This window comes from Haliotis rubra, unplaced genomic scaffold (assembly GCF_003918875.1).
Source record: "Haliotis rubra isolate DU_JTF1 unplaced genomic scaffold, ASM391887v1 Scf512, whole genome shotgun sequence".
NCBI classification, from domain to species: domain Eukaryota; kingdom Metazoa; phylum Mollusca; class Gastropoda; order Lepetellida; family Haliotidae; genus Haliotis; species Haliotis rubra.
In genome coordinates, this window is record NW_025767205.1 from 263,229 (window position 1) to 287,858 (window position 24,630).

General features: G+C 40.1%; 1 protein-coding gene across 1 annotated transcript; it reads left to right on the forward strand.

The window, feature by feature from the left end:
- Positions 1-1,175: 1,175 nt before the first annotated feature.
- Positions 1,176-18,154, forward strand: LOC124292297 (acetylcholine receptor subunit beta-type unc-29-like). The gene is made up of 8 exons (XM_046729363.1): positions 1,176-1,242; positions 9,013-9,176; positions 9,546-9,582; positions 10,349-10,458; positions 10,799-11,264; positions 11,354-11,440; positions 12,175-12,293; positions 17,173-18,154. Exons 1-8 carry the CDS (start codon positions 1,176-1,178, stop codon positions 17,494-17,496), a joined length of 1,374 nt encoding a protein of 457 aa, XP_046585319.1. The 3' UTR covers positions 17,497-18,154.
- The last annotated feature ends 6,476 nt before the right edge of the window (positions 18,155-24,630 follow it).

A 24,630-nucleotide genomic window follows, 5' to 3' on the forward strand; every position in this document is an offset into this window, starting at 1 on the left:
TACGGCATTGTTGACAGTAAGGAATTCTAGATACACGTCATGTTTGACATTCAGGTAATGACCCGTGAAGATGCGGGTTAGAATTGTTCTTCAACAACCCATGCTTGTCGTAAGAGACGACTAACGGGATCGGGTGGTCAGGACTTGGTTGACACATGTCATCGTATCTAAATTGCGTAGATGTTGATTTAGATCACTGGATTGTCTGGCCCAAACTCGAGTATTTACAGACCGCCGCCATATAGCTGGAATATTGACAAGTGATATGTCACACAACAAGCAAACCATTCAGAACTAGATACACCTCATTGCGTACATTCTGGAGACCTGGGTACACCTTACTGCTGGAATTTCGGAGATATAGATAAACCTGCTTGTTGTCATTCTGGAGATCTAAATACACCTGCTTGTTGACACACAGGGGACCAGGGTACATCTTATTGCTGTCATTCTTGAGATCTAGATAAACCTGCTTGTTGACATTCAGGAGATCTAGATACACCTGGCTAGCTATTCTCGAAACGTTCGTAGCCCTACGAACTTCTTAAACCCATTCTTAACACATTGGCTACGATCAAAGTTAAGAATTCTTAGGGCTACGAACGTTTCGAGAATAAGGGCCCTGCTTGTTAACATTCTGGAGATCTAGATATACCTTATTGTTGATAACACTTCTTGAGATTCAAGAGATCGTACATGGCATGTACACCTTCTAAACAAAATCTCCCTACAGCTCACAATTTGTACATTGTAAATTATTTATTACAGAGCAGTATAGCATATCGCATGCTTTCATTTCATACACTGAAGTAATGCCAGTAATGTATTGTAAATACTGCATTTGCCTTTTTATGCTCTTCCGAAATAAAGATATTCATTCATTCATACAACCCAAACTATCAGCCAAGTCGTAGACACATACTAATCATATTTCCTATCAAGATGTGTCATTTATATATGTATAATGGTTATCATTACATTCCGATGATGGACTGAGACTGTTGGTTAACATCTGCCACTTCTGCCTCCCCGAAAGCAGGCCACATGCCAACTTGTCCAATGTTTGTTGACAAGAAGCTTCAAACACTGCAGCGTGAAGGGATGTTTGCTTCCAGTTCAAACATCCGTCTTATTACAGAACCGTTTTCTGATCACATGACAACGTCCCGTTCATCATGGATACACACGAGGGCGGCCTGCTCAAAGTTTTGTGTCTGTTGTGCACCATCATATCGTCTGGAGGTAAGAAGGGTCCATCATTCTATGTGCACAGTGGATGCATTGTACTTTGATACATATAGCGCAGACCTTCAGACGGAAGTAGAACTTAAACGTTCAGCAAAAGAAACTGAAATTTACGGCATCTTGTGTAATTTCTGCACTGCTGATACTCTATTGTTCTGTTGCCAACCTTTGTCACACGGAAGGAGCTCTATCGTTCTATTACCAACGATTTATCACATGCTTACGTTGTAGTTAGATCTCAGTATAAAGCAATGTATTTACTTAAATGAGTGACGGGCATGCACGTGGATGTGTGGTTGTTTGTCTTTTTGGGACTGATGCCGTTTTTATTGTACGACCCAGTGAGTTCCCATGCGCCAATCCATGTTTTGCACCCTACAATGTGTAAAGAACACAAACCAACACTTTATAGTTGTATTACAAGCCTTAAGGACCTTGGGAAATACTTTATAGTTGTACAAGCCTTAAGGACCTTGGGAAATATACTTTATAGTTGTATTACAAGCCTTAAGGACCTTGGGAAATACTTTATAGTTGCATTACAAGCCTTAAGGACCTTGGGAAATACTACTTTATAGTTGTATTACAAGCCTTAAGGACCTTGGGAAATACTTTATAGTTGTATTACAAGCCTTAAGGACCTTGGGAAATATACTTTATAGTTGTATTACAAGCCTTAAGGACCTTGGGAAATACTTTATAGTTGTATTACAAGCCTTAAGGACCTTGGGAAATACTTTATAGTTGTATTACCAATCTTTACGTCATGGACAAACACTGCATTGCTATATTACCGCCCTCGAAAACAAACACTATGTTGTTTTACATGGACAAGCACTTTACAGTTGTGTTACCAACATGTATTACATGGACGAACATTTGACAGTTGTATTACCAACATCTGTTACATGGGCAAACACTTTACAGTTGTATTACCAACATGTGTTACATGGGCAAACATTCTACTGTTGTACTACCAACATGTGTTACATGGACAAACACTTGACAGTTGTATTTCCAACATGTATTTCATTGAGAAACATTTTACAGTTGTATTACCAACATGTATTACATGGACAAATACCTTATAGTTGTATTACCAACATGTGTTACATGGACAAACACTTAACAGTTGTATTTCCAACGTGTATTACATTGAAAATACTTTATAGGTTTATTACCAACATGAGTTACATGGACAAAGACATAAAAGTTGTATTACCAACATGTTTTACATCGACAAACACTTGGCAGTTTTATTGCCAACACGTGTTACATCGGCAAACACTAAACAGTTGTATTTATGAATTACCAACATGTACTAGTATTACATGGAAAAATACTTTATAGTTGTATTACCAACATGTATTACATGGACAAGTACTTAACAGTTGTATTCATTAATTACCAACATGTGTTGCAAGGATAAATACTTTATAGTTGAATTACCATGATGTATTACATGGATTAATACTTTAAAGTTTAATTTGCCAACATGTACTACATGGACAAACATTTATGAGTTGTATTTATCAATTACCAACATGTATTACATGGACAAACATTTTACAGTTGTATTTATGAATTACCAACATTCATTACACGGACAAACACTTTATAGTTGTATTACCTACAAGTATTTCATAGACAAACACTTTACAGTTGTATTATCAACATCCATCAAATGGACAAACACCTTTTAGATGTAATAGCAAAATTTATTGCACGGGCAAACACGTAGCATTTGACATGTGTATTGCCAACACGTATAACATGGATAAATCCTTATACCTGTATTGCCAAAATGTATAACATAGACAAACGCTTTATACCTTAGTTATATTACCAACATCTATTACAATGGCAATCACTTTAGTGTGATATGGCCAATTTTTGTTACACCGACAAGCACTTAATAGTGGTATTGCCAAAATATATTACATGGGCAAACACTTAATTTGTATAAGTAACTGCATGTTGACGAAAATGTTATATCTTTATTACCAACCTTGACCACATGGACAGATACTGCTGTAGCACCAGCTCACACCAGGTATATAGCTGCTGATGTTCAGCACCGTTAACCGAACACGCAAGTGATCTATGGCATTTCTGTTAGGTGTGAAGGGTTGCATCCCTTGGTCCAGCAGAAATAGCAATTTCAAGTTGAATACCCTCTTAATGGGCAGAGACAAACTTTCTACTTGGCTAGATAACGTAACTGCAATCCTCATGTTACTGAAATTTGTCACTGAAACAGTAGTTTTAATGATGCATTTTCAAAGCTATATTAACAGTCTCTGAAAGTTGGCTTTAATACCTAGATTTCACAAGGTCAAGTTAAACCGTTCTAATTTAAAATTGACTGATCGAAGAATGCAGCCAATGTGATAGAGGTTAGTTTTGACAATGAATACCTTTTCCACTATGTTTTCCTTGTCTGTAAAGACAAAGTTTACACTTCCCTTATGTATTTTGCAAAGACGGAGTTGGACTATTTGTCTTTTGGACTTTTTTGCTGCACAGATGCATTTGTTCATTTCCGGTATAACATCGAAGTAAATACATGGGCTTTTTAAGCAAAGTTGTGCGCCGACGCTGTACAAACTGTAGAACGAGTACAAAGTACAGGGCAAATAGATAAAGTCAAATTTTAATGTGCGAACGATTTCCTTGCAACAATGAACTGGCAATGGTTTGTTCTTTGCCATGCAGGCATTACAAGAGTGTTATTGTTCGTCAAAAGTAAGAGCAAAATGTTTCTCCCTTGCATTCAAATTCAGTGTACATGTATCGTGGACAGATTAACATAACGTTTGCTGATACCCTTGAAAATATGATTCAGAGTGACAGGAAGTTCTCCACAAGACTGTACGATGCAAGAGGCCGATAAAACTGCCTTAACTGTATCATCTTTAGACAAACGCATTCGGAAAGACATGACTGTATGTATGGCAAGAGGGATGACTTCAACTTTCCAACTTTTCTTTTTATGACTGACATTAGTGACAAGCTTGTTGACCTACACAGACATGTCACCTTGTCGGGAACACGTGGTACCATCACAATGTAATAGTGCTTCATCAACACATGCCTATGATATAGTCGAATTTAAAGTCATAGAGATTATCATTATGGTAATTGTGTTATCATTTACGCATATTGAAACTTATTACTGACAGTATGTACGTGTGAAATATGTCATAATATAATTTTTTGTTCTCTTTCACGTTTTGCTAAGAATGTTCAACAGCCTCCAAGTATATTGAAATAACAATTGTGATGTCATCTTTGTACGTTTGTGATGCGATTCAATACATATACTGAACTCATCATGTCACAGAATCAACAGCTTTCTCAAAGTGTCTCTCTCATTGAAATAACTCACCTGTTTCAAAGTGTGGCTGATGTCATCTTTGCGCATTGAGCATTATTGTGACATGCGATTCAATACATATTATATTGATATGACAATATTCGACTAAAATACCTAATACGGTAATACAACATGAAATAGAGCATAAATAATCATTATAAATATTGAGCAACATGCCCTAGTCTCAGCATTATGCTCTGGTGACTCTATAGCTGCTGCTTGATGCTTGTGGGAGATGTGTCTTTTGTTTATTTGGTTTTGGTTTTGCAGCTGTATAAACAAAACGTTTTGAAAAATGAACGGTCGCGATTGGATTCCCAGGTTGACGTCAGTGGTGTTATGAAAGCGGCATTTCACTATAATCACTCTTTGCATTCGCACTTATCTGATTGAACTGATATAACAGTAGCCAATGGTATTCATGTCTGGCTTGAATAACCAGTAACTATATTCATTCTGCTCTGATTGAAGCCATATTATGATTACATATATCCATTATTATACAAGTCTAATTTAACCATCAGTTATTATATTCGTTCCGCTCTAAATTGATAACAACAGATGTTGAAGATATTTCATGACTATAGTCTATACCCAGTATTATAAATGTCCTTTTTCCATAATCATGAATTATATTCGTTCTAATAACGACTGTATTGAAGACATGTTGAGGCTATACTAGTATTTCGTATATTATCTCCAGTTTCAATAATCAACGTGAATCACGTGAATGACGGAGTTAGTAAAATTAGTAAAACTCAGAACTTGGCATCCATAAATTCACTCCCGTATCAGTATAACTAATGCCTTCTAAATGCCGAAGATTTGATACGATAAACTAATTTCCAGTTAACCCATCCCAACTATTGAAGAATATGTTTAGTCCGTAATTGTTGTCATGCTACATTTTCAACTTATATTTTATTTCCTTCAATTCAGGAAATCCTGAGAATGTTTATGTAAGATATTGCTGGCAACATTGTGCTCTGGTTAGAATTATATCTCTGCAATGTTGTTAGGACCCGAGCAATCCATTTATGCATACACTCTCACACATAGACATTGTTCAGAAAGCATGGCACGTATCATTAGGAATCGGATGTGACCTTTCATAGTATTTGGTGTTTGAGTCAACACAAAGATATATCATCACACAAAGAGAAATCCCTATATGTGTCAAGACAAATCAAATGATCATCCTTGAGATAGCGATGCAATGTAAAATACTATCCATCTTAATCCATGCTTGCTGACATTTTGTAATTGGTATTTTCGCGTTCATTTCAAAGAAAATTAGGTTTGTCATCATTCCGACAAGGAAAGACAAGGCCAGCGCAAATCAAACTGTTTTTTAAAACAAACGCGTAAGGGCTTGCAAAGCGTGAGGGCTCATTTCAAGCATTCTTAACCACCACATTGGTTTTGTGATTTAGTATGCAAACAATGTGTGTAAGATGACTCTGTCAGAGACTGGTACTTAGTTAATGGACGTGGCTCCGTCATGGTATTTCATGCTTTGACATACAGCCATGATCATTTTGCCATTAGTTCGTTTTGTGTGCCAGAAGGAAAGGCTAGATGAAAGCATGATTTAGAGTGAAACTACTCCTACGGTCAGGTGAACTGGGTGCTCAGTGGTTGAAATACACAACAGTTGTTTTATTGAAACAGTCGGTATCCATTGTATTTATGCTTACCCATGTGTATAATTATACTGATAAGGCGCATATACTTTATGTTGACGTAAATGCAATGGCTAATGGGTGATCAGTGTTTGTATTTCAGCACTGAATCTAAAACTAAACACATACCATCATAATCAACGTCCACGGCACAGAATAAACAGTCACGATTATCAGGCGAAACCTATTCCATTGGCTTAAGACTCAAATTCTTTGACTGGATTACTACAAAATCAGTAACAGTTCCATGTGCCTACCCACATTTTCACAAGCCAGATGGACAATTTACTGGCACAAACGGAGAACAGAATTGAACATTGCGTACTTACTTGCTTTGTGCAAACATGACACCGTTATAGGTATTCCTGACCCATTATGGGTATTCCTGACACGTTATAGATATTCCTGACCCATTATGAGTATTCCTGACCCGTTATAGGTATGCCTGACCAGTTATAGTTATTCCTGAACCGTTATAGCTATTCACGACCCATTATAGGTATTCCTGACCCGTTTTAGGTATTCCTGACCCATTATAGGTATTTCTGACCCGTTATAGGTATTCCTGACCCGTTATAGTTATTCCTGAACAGATTCCAAAGCATACAATAATAAGTCAAAGGTCTTTGCATGAAGGCGACCATTTCCAAATGGCCCGCCGTTTGATTCACGTCAGAAGACATCTTCATGAATCACTGTCAACCTGAGATGGAACGAGGTGTTCGCTAAATGACGTGCCTATCCTGTCCCTCCGTGTGCACCTTTATAAACACTTGCATCGGTAGATGTGTGTAGCTCACCAAACACGGGAATATACCGTACAAGTTCAAATCGGGAATTGTATCAGAATTGTCCCTTATGTCGACCTTAACACATACTGATAGCTTAACTAATCACTTAGATATGATTATGGTGAAACCTTCCAGCAGGAATCGTGTGACGCTGTTTGAAATGTTGGAGTAGGAACATTCTCGATTATACCTTAACCCCATTTTGGAGTTCGCATGATACATCTTCAAACAAGAGAAAGTTAAACGGGAAAGTTGGGAGTCATTCCTCTTGTCATCCACTTTGGTGGATACTCCATACCTCTCTGCATAGGTTCGATTCCCTAACTGGGGATTCAATGTGTAAAGCCCATTTCTGGTGTCCCCCGCCGTGATATTGCTGGAATATTGCTAAAAAGGGCGTAAAACTTAACTCACTCACTCACCTCTTTGCATAGACCTAATTATGATGACTCGATTTCACTGGTACGTGTTATGTCTTGTTCGGATGATTAAATCAGTTGAGGGAGTTGCCAATGATCGCTGAACTTAAACTTCGTTTGACAAATTTCCTTGGTTAGACTTTGATCCCAGCTTAACCAGCCATTGTCTTCTGATTCCAATATGATAGGAGCCTGACCAGAATATCAGAGGTGAAGAAGGTTGGCTGGGTGTGCTAAAACGTGTGTGCTGACACTAAATTGCCCTGAAACTTACAACCCATGACATGCCTCATTAGCAGTTCTTAAACCCCTGAAACCCTATTTTGTAATAGTTCGTCTACCGGTAATGCATAAAGTCGGGACACAGCGAAACGTATGTACATTGACATACGTTGGTCCCGGGTGTTAAGCGACTGCATGTTACCCTATATCAACAGTCGATTTAACAGCATTTCTATTGTAATGTAGGACAATTGATAGACGCGAATGCTGTATTCTAAATTGTTATTTGTTGTGTTTGCGGTCTTTGGTTATATTAACATGATTTGGGTACCCGTGAATATCCGGGTTAGAACTTCAGTAACCCATGCTTTTCGTTAGAGGCGATTAACGGGATCTGGTGGTCAGGCTCTCTGACTTATGCTCGCTGACACATGTCATCGTATCCCAAATTGCGTAGATCGATGCCCATGCTGTTGACCACTGGATAGTCTGGTCCAGCCTCGATTATTTACAGACTGTCGCCATATAGCTGGAATATTGCTGAGTGCGGCGTAAAACTAAACTCACTCACTCACATGATTTAGTGTAGCCAGGAACACGTAGAACATGTTTCAGGAATACATGATATTGATATGTTAAGTAGATTGTCGGTAGAAGAAGATATTTTAACCTCAGCTGGACCTGCGACGGACGACGGACGAAAACGTTAATCTGACATCAGGCGTGTGGTTATTGACCTATGATGTGAACCTTGTTGTTAAAAAGGCATGACAACAACTACATATCAAGAATGTGAACATATGTGGAATGAATTTTATTAATGAACTCACCGTCGCTTGATGAAGGTTATCAGTGACTTGTTGGACCTGTACAATCTGAATGGCATTGCAGTATATATACTGACGCATTAATTTGTTATTCAGGTGAACGTAAAAGAATTCTATTGTGAACAATGATAATTCTATTTTGTAAGGTAATAAGTTACATTCGTAGGTGTGTAGTAGGTTTGCAACAAACAGCGATTTTGTTTTGTGTATGGCATACATGCAGGAATGACGAGTAATGAGAAATTAAGCGACTACTGGTTTCAACAGTATGTCAAATAAAATCTGTTATTTTCAGAACAAGGTATGAACGGAGATGCATCTAAGTCGTATTTGAAGCTTATTTGAATTATAACTCACTTCGGAATACATTTGTACAGTGTATCTGTATCAGCCGGTGTGGATACAGCATCCCTTATGTAGATGTTTCATATTGGACATGTTGCACGCCAGGTCACCCCCACGAGGAGGATGTTCTGGAGGAGCTGGACCACGAGTCGCATCTGTTCTCTCATCTCCTGGACGACCACCACTACATCCGTCACCTTCGTCCCGCCAGCGTTAACCAGACTCTCACCGTCAGGTTGGCAGTGGGGGTTACCGCCATCACAGATCTGGTACGTTTTGTTTTGTTAGTTTATTGTTTAACGCCGCACTCAGCAATATTCCAGCTATATGGCGTCGGTCTGTGAATAATCGAGTCTAGACCAAACATTCCAGTGATCAATATCATGCTCATCTATCTACGCAATTGGGATACTATTACATGTCCCGATAGGGTCAGCGAGCCTGACCACCCGATCCCGTTAGTCGCCTCTTACGACAAGCATGGGTTGCTGAAGACCAATTATAACTCGGATCTTCACAGTTTAGATCTGGTAAGTGACAGACACCTTGTTTTATGGTAACACGCTTACCTAATAAGCATGATGGCACATTTTCATGTTTAATACATGTATCTTTGTTGATCTCTTTCAGGATGAAAGTTCTCAAGAGCTGTCGGCATCTTTATTATTAAAGACGGTAAGTATTAACACACCATATACTAGACAATATTACTCTTACAAATCTCGACAATCATTCGGGGAATCCTAAGACGTCACGCAACTCCGCGCAGGTTAGGTTGTGACACTATATTATTTGAAGATATGATTTTTTTAGAATCGGTCATGATTTTGCATAAATTCCTAAAGGCAAAATGTGGCTGTACAGATCAAAATATGTTTGTTTAACGCCGCACTCAGTAATATTCCAGCTATATGACGGCAATCTGTAAATAATCGAGTCTGGACCAGACAATACATGATTGACATCATGAGCATAGATCTGCACAGTTGGGAACCGATGACATGTGTCAACCAAATCAGCGAGCCTGACCATCCGATCCATTAGTAGCCTCTTACGACAAGCATGGGTTACTGAAAGATCAATTCTAATCCGGATCTTCACATCTCATAAGCTGAAGTGTTTATTGAACAGGGTAAAATAGGCTTAAAGTATATGTTTCCTTGCTGCACCGATGAGTTCTATTCACTATGACACCCTGTGACGAGATGTAGCGCCTCAATTCATCTCATTCACAACGATGCACTGGCGGCAAGTATCTTCATGGACAGGTACGGCAAACAGGAGGCAGCCGTATTATGATGACAAAGTTTTGTCTTCACCCAGATAAGAGAAAATGGGTCTCATTGGGAGGCCAATGGAGATCTTAGATTAACCTACACTGTGTTGATGGCAGTGATCGTGTACTATTACAATACATAATGTCACAATTTAACTGTTTCAGTATTGGCGAGATTTTCGGCTGAGCTGGAACACGAGTCAGTATGGAGGCGTATCCTCATTGTCAGTGCCTGCCTCGCAGATCTGGAAGCCCGACTTCAGTATGCTACACACGTAAGTCTTTACTTCAATCAGACACGGCGTTGTCATGTGGTACAAGCTCAGACACAATTCCAGGGCATCAACAGTCTCCTGAACCTCCCACGTGACTGCTGTGCGACCACCCTGGGATCTGGGATCCGTATCACTACGCTTAACGCTAGGACCGAATTAGAAAAGGGTTCTAAATATCTACGGTGCATGAAAACTGTATCCTTGGTTACTCCTTATATTCGTTTTGATGCTTAAGCTATCAGTATATTCTTGAGTTCTATAATGTAAAGGCACAGCCACTCAGAACGTACTTTGAGATGTGGACAGGATGCATGGTACTGTAAACCTCCATTTGTTGCAGGATGTATGGCTCTTTGAACACCTATCCCACGACCTGGCGTCTATAGCAGCAACTGGCGATGTTTCCCTGTATTCTCACTACCGAGTCAGGAGCAGATGCCCCATCAACATCAGCAACTTCCCCTACGACTCCCACCTGTGTCACATAACGTTGCTCGACACCTCCTACTCCTCTCAGCTCATCAGGCTCCATTTCCTGCACCCTGGACATGATGACGTCAATCATGACCAGGCTGACCTCGAGGCCAATATCGGCAGTCAATGGACGGCCAAAGCTAGTACTGTTAAGAAGACCATTGGTCAACTGTTTGATCCCGAACTAGTTGACTACATCAGCGTGAGCGTGCGCCTTGTTCGAAAATCCCAGTTTTACCATTGCGTCGTTGTCGGTCCGGCCGTCCTCATTTCTCTTCTGGTTCCAGTGATCTTTCTAATGCACGTCGACTCTACAGCAAAGACAACTCTAGGTACTCTAACTTTGACACATTATCTATCCCCTTTCACCTTAACTTTGTTGTCAAGAAACTTACATATTTTGCCCATATTTGTGTTCCAGGTGCATGTGTCCTCATCTGCTTGACAGTGTTGCTGAAACATTTCTGTGACATCCTCGGTCCTAACAGGTCCGAAACTCCAAACATAGGTAATCATCGCCTCTTCATCTTCCACACACACTAAACATATAAATACCCACCAGTGCACCTTCTCCTGAAGGCAATTCTGAAATACATTTTGGGGATATTATATAGCTATGAACAGCCAGCGCCACGCTACAGTAAAGGTTAGGGCTTGACCCTTCACTGATGTCAAGTTGCGGATAATGTGATGTCCAGTGATCAAATGATTACACGGGTGTAGAGACCCCTATCTTACCCACTCCAGGAATGCTGGTCGGGAGATACAGCTGAAACTATTTGTATCAGCATGTAGTGAAAGGCAATGTTATGGCGATGTATTAGTATGTCCATATATTTCGCCTTCTAGAGTCGCCATCTGCCTTTACATTTACACATCTCCTGGCGTAGGTTTTAAGATGTTTGTTTAACCCAATCCTTTGAGGTTAAAGTCTCCAGAATTACTCTCTGAGACCAATAGATATGGGAACACTTGTGTACACTGGGACCTCAAATTTGCTTTGAAACTATAATAATATTATAATATAATAATTTAATGTGCAATGAAATATTCTTTTTATCAAATAAAACAAAGTGCAACCACTGCGTGATTTTGTTAAATAGATAATTTCATAAATGCCATTAAAGAAGGAATATTTCTTATGTTTAAAATATCCGGAACTAATGAAACTACTGCACGAGTTAAACATATGAACAGTTTATTAACCCCACATCATCTCGAGTTCTATGGTCTACTTGGCAGCGGTGTTCTACGTGGTGACGATGGCACTGTCCAGCGTGAGCATCATCATGGCGACGTTGGTGACGTCCACGTCGAGGCGAGGCAGCACAGGGAAGTCTGTTCCCGCATGCCTGAGTTCAGTAAGTTGCCCACATAGTAAACCAAATATATTTACTAAGTCCATAGTCTGAAGGAGCTGTTTAGTAATGTGCCTCTGTTTTGGCAGCTAAATATTGCAGCAGATATGCCTCTGGTTTCAGGATTATGATAGGGTGGGATGGAAGTGAATTATTAAGATAGTTTGTACTTGTTTCATTAACATGTATGTCATACATGTTTGTAATGTATCACTCTCTGTTAAATGTGTAAAACACGTGTAAAACACATACAGCGAGTCCCTTTTTGACAGAGTTTGCTGTCTAAACGCTGGCAGGATGATTCAAGTTAAGTCATGTCTCTCTGTCCAGGTTGAGATAAGAATAACCAGCTACTATGGTTACAGGCATTGTTTTTGGAACAGAGAACTCTTAATGAGAAAATATTTTAGAAACACCTTTTATGTGATGGGCAATTATTTGTTCTTATCATAGGTTTCGGGAAGTACTCAAATTCAAAGCACAAATGCAAACATTTAATATTGTGATAAACTGTAATCTTTTCCTGGTAAATGGCACATCATTGAGTCAGGGTACGAAAAGGGAGGCAACTCGTATATCATTAAATTCTCCGTTGCGTCGAGCAAGGTGATATCAGTACCGACGTAATCCCTCTCCAGGTATACTGGCGGTGAGTTAGATAAGGAGTTCGTGCATATATCTACTAGTGCTGATTTCACAATAGATTTTATAATCTATAAGTTGATGTTCTGGACAATACAAACAGGAGACCTGCGTGAGAGGCACAACTGAAGCAATATTTTTTCTGAATATTAATTATATATGGAATGTACATGATTTTTTCCGCATATAAACACGACAAATGTATTGATTATATAAACTACAAAAGGTCCAACTACACTGCTGCCAGGGTTTTAACAATACCAGGAAGTATGACCACAGAACACCGTCCTGCAAACACCTCCATTGATTACCATTGAAGATACTGGTACCGGTGTCCAAGTGCCTAGGTGTATCAGCTCCGTCCTACCTGTCCAGTCTTATTCACAGATACTAGCCATGTCGCTCACTCAGATCCAAAGGGGGCTCCAACTACAAGTACCAACATCACGCACAATATGCTTGACCACCAATATACCACCAAATCCATATCTCAAAGATGAACCATAATCCCAAGTACTAGCAAAGAAGGACTTTATATTCACAGAACGTATTTGAGAAAAGTGGTGTTAATACCGTGTGGGTTCTGATAAACGCATAGGATATGTTTGAATTTATGAAACCTCGCAAAAGGACCAAGTTCCAATGTGTCAAAACATTTGATTTTTCAACCGTGTAGTCCGCAGTTACACATAATAAACCCACAGCGAACTTGATTCCTTAATCCTATGAAATTTCGCTTCTAAACACGGTGACCACAAATTTCAAGACGTCAATCACCGGTTTGTCTGGTCCAGACTCGATTATTTACAGACTGCCGTCAAGCTGCTGTAATATTACTGAGTGAGGCGTTAAACATACAAACAAGCAAACAAACACATGGTCATAATATAGTAAGAAGTGTATACTTGCTAAGGGATGGAGAAAGGGTTTTGTTGCTATTATTTACATCTACATATCTGACTACAGTAGTTCAGGACCAACTGGCACGAAAACAACATGTGACATGCCGAAGTTCCTCATTGATAACATCTTTGTGAGCTTAAGTGCAAGAAAACAGTCAGTCAAGAAATACATATCCCTATGGAAAGAAATATCTGCTCCTCTTCTTTTGTTTCTCTATGCATTGGAATCGGCATTTCTTTAAAAGTCATCTGAGACGACGTCATTTGACAAAGAAGTAAATCCATGATCAGATTTCGTACAATAATAATCGGATATCCAATATCCTTCCATTGATTTACTGTCTGAACCAGAAATAGAGGATCCCTATGAGACCGTTGTACTAGTCTCATGTTTCAAGGCCTCAGACCACCTTTAAACGGTTCTGTAGTAGATATTTGGAGAGCCTGTCCAAATTGGACGGATCAGTGGCAGACATAGTGTCCGATGCAATTCACATATTAACTTGTACCGTATGTTCTCGTATTGTTTCTCTGTTGAATAATTGACTTGCTTTGGCAAGTGTTTGTGTCGCGTAAAACCGGTTCGACATACACACATGATCATGATATTGTCACAATGGCACAATCTGCTCTGCTTCCAGCAAATGTATCTAACTTTTTAAAGTTTAATGCTCTTGCAAAGAATCAGAGGCCTTTTGAAAAATTAGGAAAATGCCTTGACTTTTATTGGAAAATCATATTTGTTAGAATGATGGGTTTTAAATATCGGATAATGGTATCAGCATGTGTTAAGTTTCATCGTGAATATTTATGATGGTTTATTACGTTATAAATTATATTTGACATTTCAAATTCGTTAGCGAACAATTTGACATGAACCATGTACATTCATATGTCGTGTATTAGTAATAATATAGCTGATTCAAATTACCTTAGTCACTGTGCTTTTTACAAGATTAGTCAAGCCAGGATGGACAATGTGCTGTATACACTCGCACAGACAATGGAGGCTGCACAGCATGCACGGAAAGGGAAGGAAACAACGAGCCTAAATTCTATGTACGATAACACTGTTTCCGATGATACGTATGTGTTAGATATCCCCTTTATGTTGTGATAGGTTTTAGTGAGCGTGTAAGTTCAAGGGAAAGGCCACGGAACATTTAAAAGAACAGACACAGCATCATCTATTCACATTATCAATCATGGCGTCACTGTGCCCGCATTACGAATATGCTTGTACTTTGAGTATTTAATGATAACTGCCTTGCCAAGTTGAACTGAAGCGTGTATCTGAATTGTTTGTGTATATTAACAGCTCAACACTGTTTTGTACAGGTATTTAATGATAACTGCCTTGCCAAGTTGAACTGAAACGTGTATCTGAATTGTTTGTGTATGTTAACAGCTCAACACTGTTTTGTACAGGTATTTAATGATAACTGCCTTGCCAAGTTGAACTGAAGCGTGTATCTGAATTGTTTGTGTATGTTAACAGCTCAACACTGTTTTGTACAGGTATTTAATGATAACTGCCTTGCCAAGTTGAACTGAAACGTGTATCTGAATTGTTTGTGTATGTTAACAGCTCAACACTGTTTTGAACAGGTATTTAATGATAACTGCCTTGCCAAGTTGAACTGAAGCGTGTATCTGAATTGTTTGTGTATGTTAACAGCTCAACACTGTTTTGTACAGGTATTTAATGATAACTGCCTTGCCAAGTTGAACTGAAACGTGTATCTGAATTGTTTGTGTATGTTAAGAGCTCAACACTGTTTTGTACAGGTATTTAATGATAACTGCCTTGCCAAGTTGAACTGAAACGTGTATCTGAATTGTTTGTGTATGTTAAGAGCTCAACACTGTTTTGTACAGGTATTTAATGATAACTGCCTTGCCAAGTTGAACTGAAACGTGTATCTGAATTGTTTGTGTATGTTAAGAGCTCAACACTGTTTTGTACAGGTATTTAATGATAACTGCCTTGCCAAGTTGAACTGAAACGTGTATCTGAATTGTTTGTGTATGTTAAGAGCTCAACACTGTTTTGAACAGGTATTTAATGATAACTGCCTTGCCAAGTTGAACTGAAGCGTGTATCTGAATTGTTTGTGTATGTTAAGAGCTCAACACTGTTTTGTACAGGTATTTAATGATAACTGCCTTGCCAAGTTGAACTGAAACGTGTATCTGAATTGTTTGTGAAACGTATCTGAATTATGTTAACAGCTCAACACTGTTTTGAACAGGTATTTAATGATAACTGCCTTGCCAAGTTGAACTGAAGCGTGTATCTGAATTGTTTGTGTATGTTAACAGCTCAACACTGTTTTGAACAGGTATTTAATGATAACTGCCTTGCCAAGTTGAACTGAAGCGTGTATCTGAATTGTTTGTGTATGTTAACAGCTCAACACTGTTTTGAACAGGTATTTAATGATAACTGCCTTGCCAAGTTGAACTGAAACGTGTATCTGAATTGTTTGTGTATGTTAACAGCTCAACACTGTTTTGAACAATATTCCGTACGAACATTGAGTATCAGTTTGATTGAGTTTTCAAAGACGAATATTTGTCTTTTGGTTACTTCATGCACGGGGGCGGTTTGGTAGCCTAGTGGTTAAAGCGTTGACTTGTCACGCCGAAGGCTCGGGTTCGATTCCCCACATGGGCGCAATGTATGAAGCCCTAAAACCAAACTCACTCACTCACTACTTCCTGCACACGGTTGTGACGTTGTCAAACCAAAGACAATAATCAGGGTAAATCTTGGATTCAAAATCAAATTATGCGGATCCTGCCACAGCTCAGGGAGTATAACTGCGTTGAGAAAACTCGCCAACAAGGCCCCATTTAGGAATTGATTGTTTGTGAACAATAACGTGCCTCACGTATCATTTATCAGATTCCAGATATAGCTATATATGCATTTATATGGAGTATAGATCTCTTAATAACTAACAATATTCAATAAAAGGAATTTGAATATTTGAGACTATTTAAGAAGTTGAGAAATATTATTTTGAGCTTACGTGATGGCATAATGCATTTCTAAAACCAATTTGCTTTCTCATTAAAATAATTTTAGTAACGTTGCAGTTCAATAATCTTGAAAACGTGATGTGAATTTTCATCATGATTATGGCGTGCCGGAAAATAAATCTCCTGATAAAAGTGATATCCTGGTCCTAATGAGTTTGTGCTGTCCCTTGCGATCAATTTGTATTGATAATGTTGGACGTAACGTACTGTAGACCGAGCACACAAATATCCCTTTGCTGCTAATGATTTCGAGTCCCATGCGGATTCTGTATAATTACGATGTGTCTGTCCAGATGCTGCTTGGTCGATACGGCCTCCGTCGGTGGCTCTGCATGGACTCCTACAACAACGTGGACCAGACTGCGAGCTTCGTGTCCATGAAGACCTCGGCCGACTACCCTGAACAGGACTCTGATGTCACACCTCTGAAAGACGGCGAAAGCGACCTGAAGGAGGTCTCGCGCAATCTGCGCATGCTCGTTGGTAGATATTCTGCGGATCAGGTCATCAAACACAACGACTCGGAATGGCGGGAGGTCGCTCTTGTCATCGACCGTCTACTTTTCCTGATCTTCCTCGGGCTTTTTCTTCTGACCACTTTGTCTCTTCTCACATGATGGATACAGCTAACAAGATTCCTTCAGGGGTATTCAGGGGTTTCTCTGATAATCACGATCCCGAAGCTATTCTGTTAGTTTGCTTAATTAGGCATGACCTGTGTTGTATGAGCTCCAACTGCCTAGTCGCTTGTGTATGTGTTGTAAACTTTATCTCTCACTACCCCACATGGACAAATGGGTTACTGCCTTGAATTTTCTTTATTGTCAAATGTTACAACCGTATTCACAGTCTAGTGATCAGAGCTAAACTCTTTCGTTTCCCGTACTGTATTGAGGGTTTGTTCCGAAAGAGAATAGTATAGGATGTTGTCATGTCATGTTACTGATACGTGCAGGAGGAGCATGAAGCTGAAGAAGGGGATGTTTCGGTGGGTATGTTTGGGCATGAGAGTATATAGGGGTTGTACCTTCAGTGGGCCTGTTTGTTTAGAGAGTGCATACGGGTTGTACCTTCATTGGGCCTGTTCGTTTAGAGAGTTCATAGGGGTTGTACCTTCTTTGGCAGGTTTGTTTAGAGATTTCATAGGGTACCTTCATTTGGTAGGTTTCTTATCTGAGAGTTTATAGGGGTTGTACCTTCGTTGTATGTTCATTTGGCAGGTTTGTTTTCAGAGACTTCTTAGGGGTTGTACCTTCAGTTTAGAGAGTTGATAGGGCGTGTACCTTCATTTGGCAGGTTTGTCAAGAGAGTTCATGGGGTTTGTACCTTCATTTGGCAGGTTTGTTTAGAGATTTCACGGAGGTTGTACCTTTAGTTGGCAGGTTTGTTTAGAGATTTCACGGGGGTGTACCTCATTTGGCAGGTTTGTTTAGAGATTTCACGGGGGTTGTACCTTCATTTGGCAGGTTTGTTTTGAGATTTCACGGGGGTTGTACCTTCATTTGGCAGGTTTGTTTCGAGATTTCACGGAGGTTGTACCTTCATTTGGCAGGTTATTTTTAGAGATTTCACGGGGATTGTACCCTTACTTGGCAGGTTTGTTTAGAGATAGATTTCACGGGGGTAAATCCTTCATTTGGCAGGATTGTTTAGATATTTCACGGAGGTCGTTCCTTCATTTGGCAGGATTGTTTTGAGATTTCACGGGGGTTGTACCTTCATTTGGCAGGTTTGTTTAGATATTTCACGGGGGTTGTACCTTCAGTTCGCAGGATTGTTTTGAGATTTCACGGGGGTAGTTCTTTCATTTGGCAGGTTTGTTTAGATATTTCACGGGGGTTGTACCTTCATTTGGCAGGATTGTTTTGAGATTTCACGGGGTTTTTCCTTCATTTGGCAGGATTGTTTTGAGATTTCACGGGGGTTGTACCTTCATTTGGCAGGATTGTTTTGAGATTTCACGGGGGTTTTACCTTCATTTGGCAGGTTTGTTTAGAGATTTCACGGGGGTTGTACCTTCATTTGGCAGGTTTGTTTAGTGAGTTTATGGGGGTTGTACCTTCATTTGGCAGATTTGCTTAGAAAGTGCATAGAGGTTGTACCTTCGTTTGACAGGTTTGCTTAGAGGGCGGTTAAAGACTTTATTTTCTTTGGGCACGTTTGATAGCACAGGGGCTATGCTTAACAGGTGTGTTTAGAGAGAACGTAGAGGTTGTAGAACGACAAAACCGAGGACCCCAAATATCAGTTGACAGTTTTCCTTTGTAGATAGGATTGCCATATTTGTGTTTACCATTGTGATTCTTCTCCTTTAGTGCACTAGTACCGAAATCCAACAAATAAAGACGAAGCAATAACATCTACTGTGTAACATTTTGTCGTCTTTCTATATGTAACAGATACATGTTACATATATTTATATACGCTAAGTAATCTCGCATAATGTGATGTCGTACCATGGCCTCCCTCAGGAAGCACACTTCACTATTGTACGTACATCTAGAGCTGTGGCGTGGCCTAGTGGTTAAAGCGTTCGCTCGTCACGCCGAAGACCCGAGTTTGATTCCCCACATGGGTACAATGTGTGAAGCCCCTTTCTGGTGTCTCCCGCTGTGATATTGCTGAAATATTGCTAAAAACGGCATTAAACTGTATTCACTCATTCACTATAGTACATCCTGTTACACAGTACACCATCTTACCATACACCAATACATCCTACACGTTGTATTACGTCCTACCATGAGGATTTTTTATTAGTATTTTATTTTTCGAAGCGGTAATAATGCATTACACTGGACACGTCAGTCATGTTTGTGCCTGTTCGGTCAATGCATTTATTAGAATTATTTCAAGGGGTTAGGTACGTTAGGGGTTAGGGTTTAGGGCTTAGGGCTTAGGGTTAGGGTTAGGGTTAGGGTTAGGGTTAGGGACCTAATCCAATATAGTAGGTACATGTCCGGTGTAATACGTGAGTACCATTTGTTGTTTTTCCTTTTGCATTTTAATACTGCCGGCTCGGTCAATGCATTCTATTTATTAGGATTATTTCAAGGGGTTAGGGTTAGGGTTAGGGCTGAGGGTTTAGGGTTTAGGGTTAGGGACTTAATCGAATATAGTAGGTACATGTCCGGTGTAATACGTGTAACCATTTGTTGTTTTTCCTTTTTGCATTTTAATACTTTTTTTTTCACACAAAAACGGGAAACCAAAAACGTCGAAAGTACACTATGAAATGGTTTAATGTAGAAATTTTGGGCTAATGGAAATTGGCCTGGAATTTGCACTCAAGCCTCTTTCACATGCAACACAAATTTTGTAAAGTAATGATTCGAAGGCTAACTCACCCTCGTGCCGTCACTACACATGCTCATGTCTCCTTCGTTCCTCGATCCACATTATCCTTACAGTGTTCCCTACATCACTTTTCTGTCACAAAATCACCGATTTATATAAAAGCGCGTCATTCATGCATGCACCGTGAAATCTACGTCTGACGCCTGACGTCAACAACCCTTTTCAGTTTGAGGCATGTCGGCTCATTCCACGCTACACGTTAATTTGTAGATTACGGAATGGGACGAGTGTGCCAAATGGCATCGGATCCATTCGGCAATTGTCCGTAGAATAAAATCACGAGACACCAAGTCTACCCGTAACCTTCGTAATTGTCCGTGACCTTTTCGACTCTTTCCGTTCATTTCCGTGACGTCACAGGAATCACTCGATAAATTTGCACATTGTGCAACAGTGTAGACGTAGCTCAGTCGGTTAGCTGTCGAGCTAACAATCCAAAGGTTGCGGGTTCGCGTCCGACGGGTTCTCACAAACTGGTTGCTTGTCTTAATGAGACGTGACCTACGGCAGAGATCGTCCTCACGAGAAGTTGTGGTGCTGTATTCTAAAGGTGCTCCACACGTTGTATTACGTCCTACCATACACCAAAGCATACTACACGCGTTATTACGTCCTACCATACACCACTACATCCTGCACGCGGTATTACGTCCTACCATACACCACAGCATACTACACGCGGTATTACGTCCTACCATACACCACAGCATACTACAAGCGGTATTACGTCCTACCATACACCACTACATCCTGCACACGGTATTACGTCCTACCATACACCAATACATCCTACACGTAGAATTACGTCCTACCATACACCACTACATCCTGCACGCGGTATTACGTCCTACCATACACCACAGCATACTACACGCGGTATTACGTCCTACCATACACCACTACATCCTGCACGCGGTATTACGTCCTACCATACACCACTACATCTTACACGTAGAATTACGTCCTACCATACACCACTACATCCTGCACGCGGTATTACGTCCTACCATACACCACTACATCCTACACGTAGAATTACGTCCTACCATACACCACTACATCCTGCACGCGGTATTACGTCCTACCATACACCACTACATCCTACATGTGGTATTACGTCCTACCATACACCACTACATCCTACACGTGGTATTACGTCCTACCATACACCACTACATCCTACACGTTGTATTACGTCCTAACATACACGACTACATCCTACACGTTGTATTACGTCCTACCATACACCACTACATCCTGCATTTTGTATTACGTCCTACCATACATCACTACATCCTACACGTTGTATTACGTCCTTCCATACACCACTACATCCTACACGCGGTATTACGTCCTACCATACACCAATACATCCTACACATCGCCAAGCTTCACTACATCCGAACACATATTGCATCGTACCAGACACAAATACATCCCACCACACAGTACTACATCCTACCACACAGTATCATATCCCACCACACAGTACTACATCCTACCACACAACAACTACATTCTACCACACAGTACTACATCCTACAACACAGTACTATATCCTACAACACAGTACTATATCCTACCACACAGTACTATATCCCACCACACAGTACTATATCCTACCACACAATATCACATCCTACCACACAGTACTACATCCTACCAAACAATATCACATCCTACCACGCAGTACTATATCCTGCCATACACTATACCACACAGTATCACATCCTACCACACAGTACTATATCCTTCCACACAATACTACATCCTACAACACAGTACCTACACAATATCTATCCTACCACACAATACTACATCCTACACACAATACTACATCCTACAACACAGTACTACATCCTACCACACAGTACTACATCCTACAACACAGTACACCTACCACTACTACATCCTACAACACAGTACTACATCCTACAACACAGTACTACATCCTACAACACAGTACTACATCCTACCACACAGTACTACATCCTACAACACAGTACTACATCCTACAACACAGTTCTATATCCTACCACACAGTACTACATCCTACAACACAGTACTATATATCCTACCACACAGCACTATATCCCACCACACAGTACTATATCCTACAACACAGTACTATATCCTACCACACAATATCACATCCTACAACACAGTATTATATCCTACCACACAACACTACATCCTACCACACAGTACTACATCCTACAACACAGTACTATATCCTACAACACAGTACTACATCCTAACACACAGTACTACATCCTACAACACAGTACTACATCCTACCACACAGTACTATATCCTACCACACAGTACTATATCCTACCACACAATACTACATCCTACCACACAGTACTATATCCCACCACACAGTACTATATCCTACCACACAGTACTACATCCTACAACACAGTACTATATCCTACAACACAGTACTACATCCTACCACACAATACTGCATCCTACCACACAGTAATATATTCTACCACACAGTACTACATCCTAACACACAGTACTACATCCTAACACACAGTACTATATCCTACAACACAACACACTACATTCTACAATACAACAGTACAACACACTACATTCTACACCACAGGGGCACCTGCTGCCACACAGACCAGCCTGTATTCTCCAGTATTACAGCACCCATACAATCTGTGTTACTGGTGCATCACGCCCAGCTTCCCCTCCCTGCACAGTCAGCGGTCCGCTTCACGCCCTGTAAACACAAATAGTCTTCCCACAAACAAGTTTCGTGTCCCATCGAAATGACACACCTCCCTTAAGTTTATATACAGAGTGATCTGGAGAAGTCAAGGACTCGGATGTGGGAAGAATACACACACATGGTAAACAATTACATGTTGCTTACTATATATTTCTATATCAAATAGCAATTTAATTTATATCGTCCTATGTATATTTCTATATTTGGAAACAAACAATACGTTGTTTGCTTACACTGTTTCACTTAATGAAATACCAAACGGAAGTGCAAGGGTGTTTGGTAAGAAATCATGTGATTAGTTCTTTGACTACTCTCACACTGCATCCGCTGCCTATTGCATTATATGACATGACTTGGGGCTTGCGTCCTTCTAGGAGGTCATGTACTCATTTAACCTTTTACATAGGATATAGGTGGTATCATAGGTATTAGACACAATTAGGTCACTGCTATGTGTGGACGCTGACCTAAGTTAGCTTAGGCGTTCGGGAGTATGAAGGAAGACACGGTGTCACGCTTAACGTTATTCAAGGTGCGTGCGTGAGTGAGTGAAGATACGTATGTATGTCTGCGTGCGTGCGTGCGTATGAATGTATGTATGTATGTATGTATGTATGTATGTATGTATGTATGTATGTATGTATGGATGGATGGATGGATGGATGGATGGATGGATGGATGGATGTTTGTATGTATGCATGGATGGATGTATGGATGTATGTATGTATGTATGTATGTATGTATGTATGTATGTATGTATGTATGTATGTATGTATGTATGTATGTCTGTCTGTATGTATGTATGTATGTATGGATGGATGGATGGATGGATGGATGGATGATTTAAATGCACGGAAAGAACTTGCTTTTACAGCTAACTGCATTCACTCAGATCGATTTGCTCTTTATATTGCGTTCATCTGGAAGTCGGCGATGTTCGTAAAGAGGATTTCTCATTAGGTTTATGACAAAACTAAGGGAGATTGGATGATTTGAAACACGGACAGAATGCTCCAGTCGATCTGGAGATAGCAGAATCCGACCGTGATGGGCGCGATGGTGAACCATTATTGAGCATTGGCTTAACGTGTTTGATGACCGACGCCGCCACGCTTTGTTCTGTGGAGATCACCGTGTCAGTGCACCCAGTGTTCGGAGCCATGGATTCATTCAGGTGTGGTAAGTGATGTAATAACGCGATGCTTAGAGTTTTGTCTAACCTACCGGACACGTTGTACACGGGATACAGACGCATTGAAGATTTTGATGTAAAAGTTTTCGACAAAAAGCAATACAGAAATTGTGCTCATTATGCTAACGCAGAGTGAAACGATATGACTAGGTGTATAACAAACGAAATAACTTGACATTAACGTGTTCACCCGGGTGTTGTTGCATGAGGGCTGTAAATATCGGATCAGCAGGATTGAACTCCATGTTATGTCTCCATAGTTGGATTGATTGATAGCTTACCTGTCGCACGTAACCACTACGAATAGTACTTCTCGGTGTGCTGATATTGGGTATATGTCAGCTATTTAAAGCGGTGATATGAGGTTTACTTCAGTGATCGGGTTATGTTTCACCTAGATCACGGGGACCTGTAAATCATCCACTGCGAGCCAGGTTATCTGTTGACTTTGTG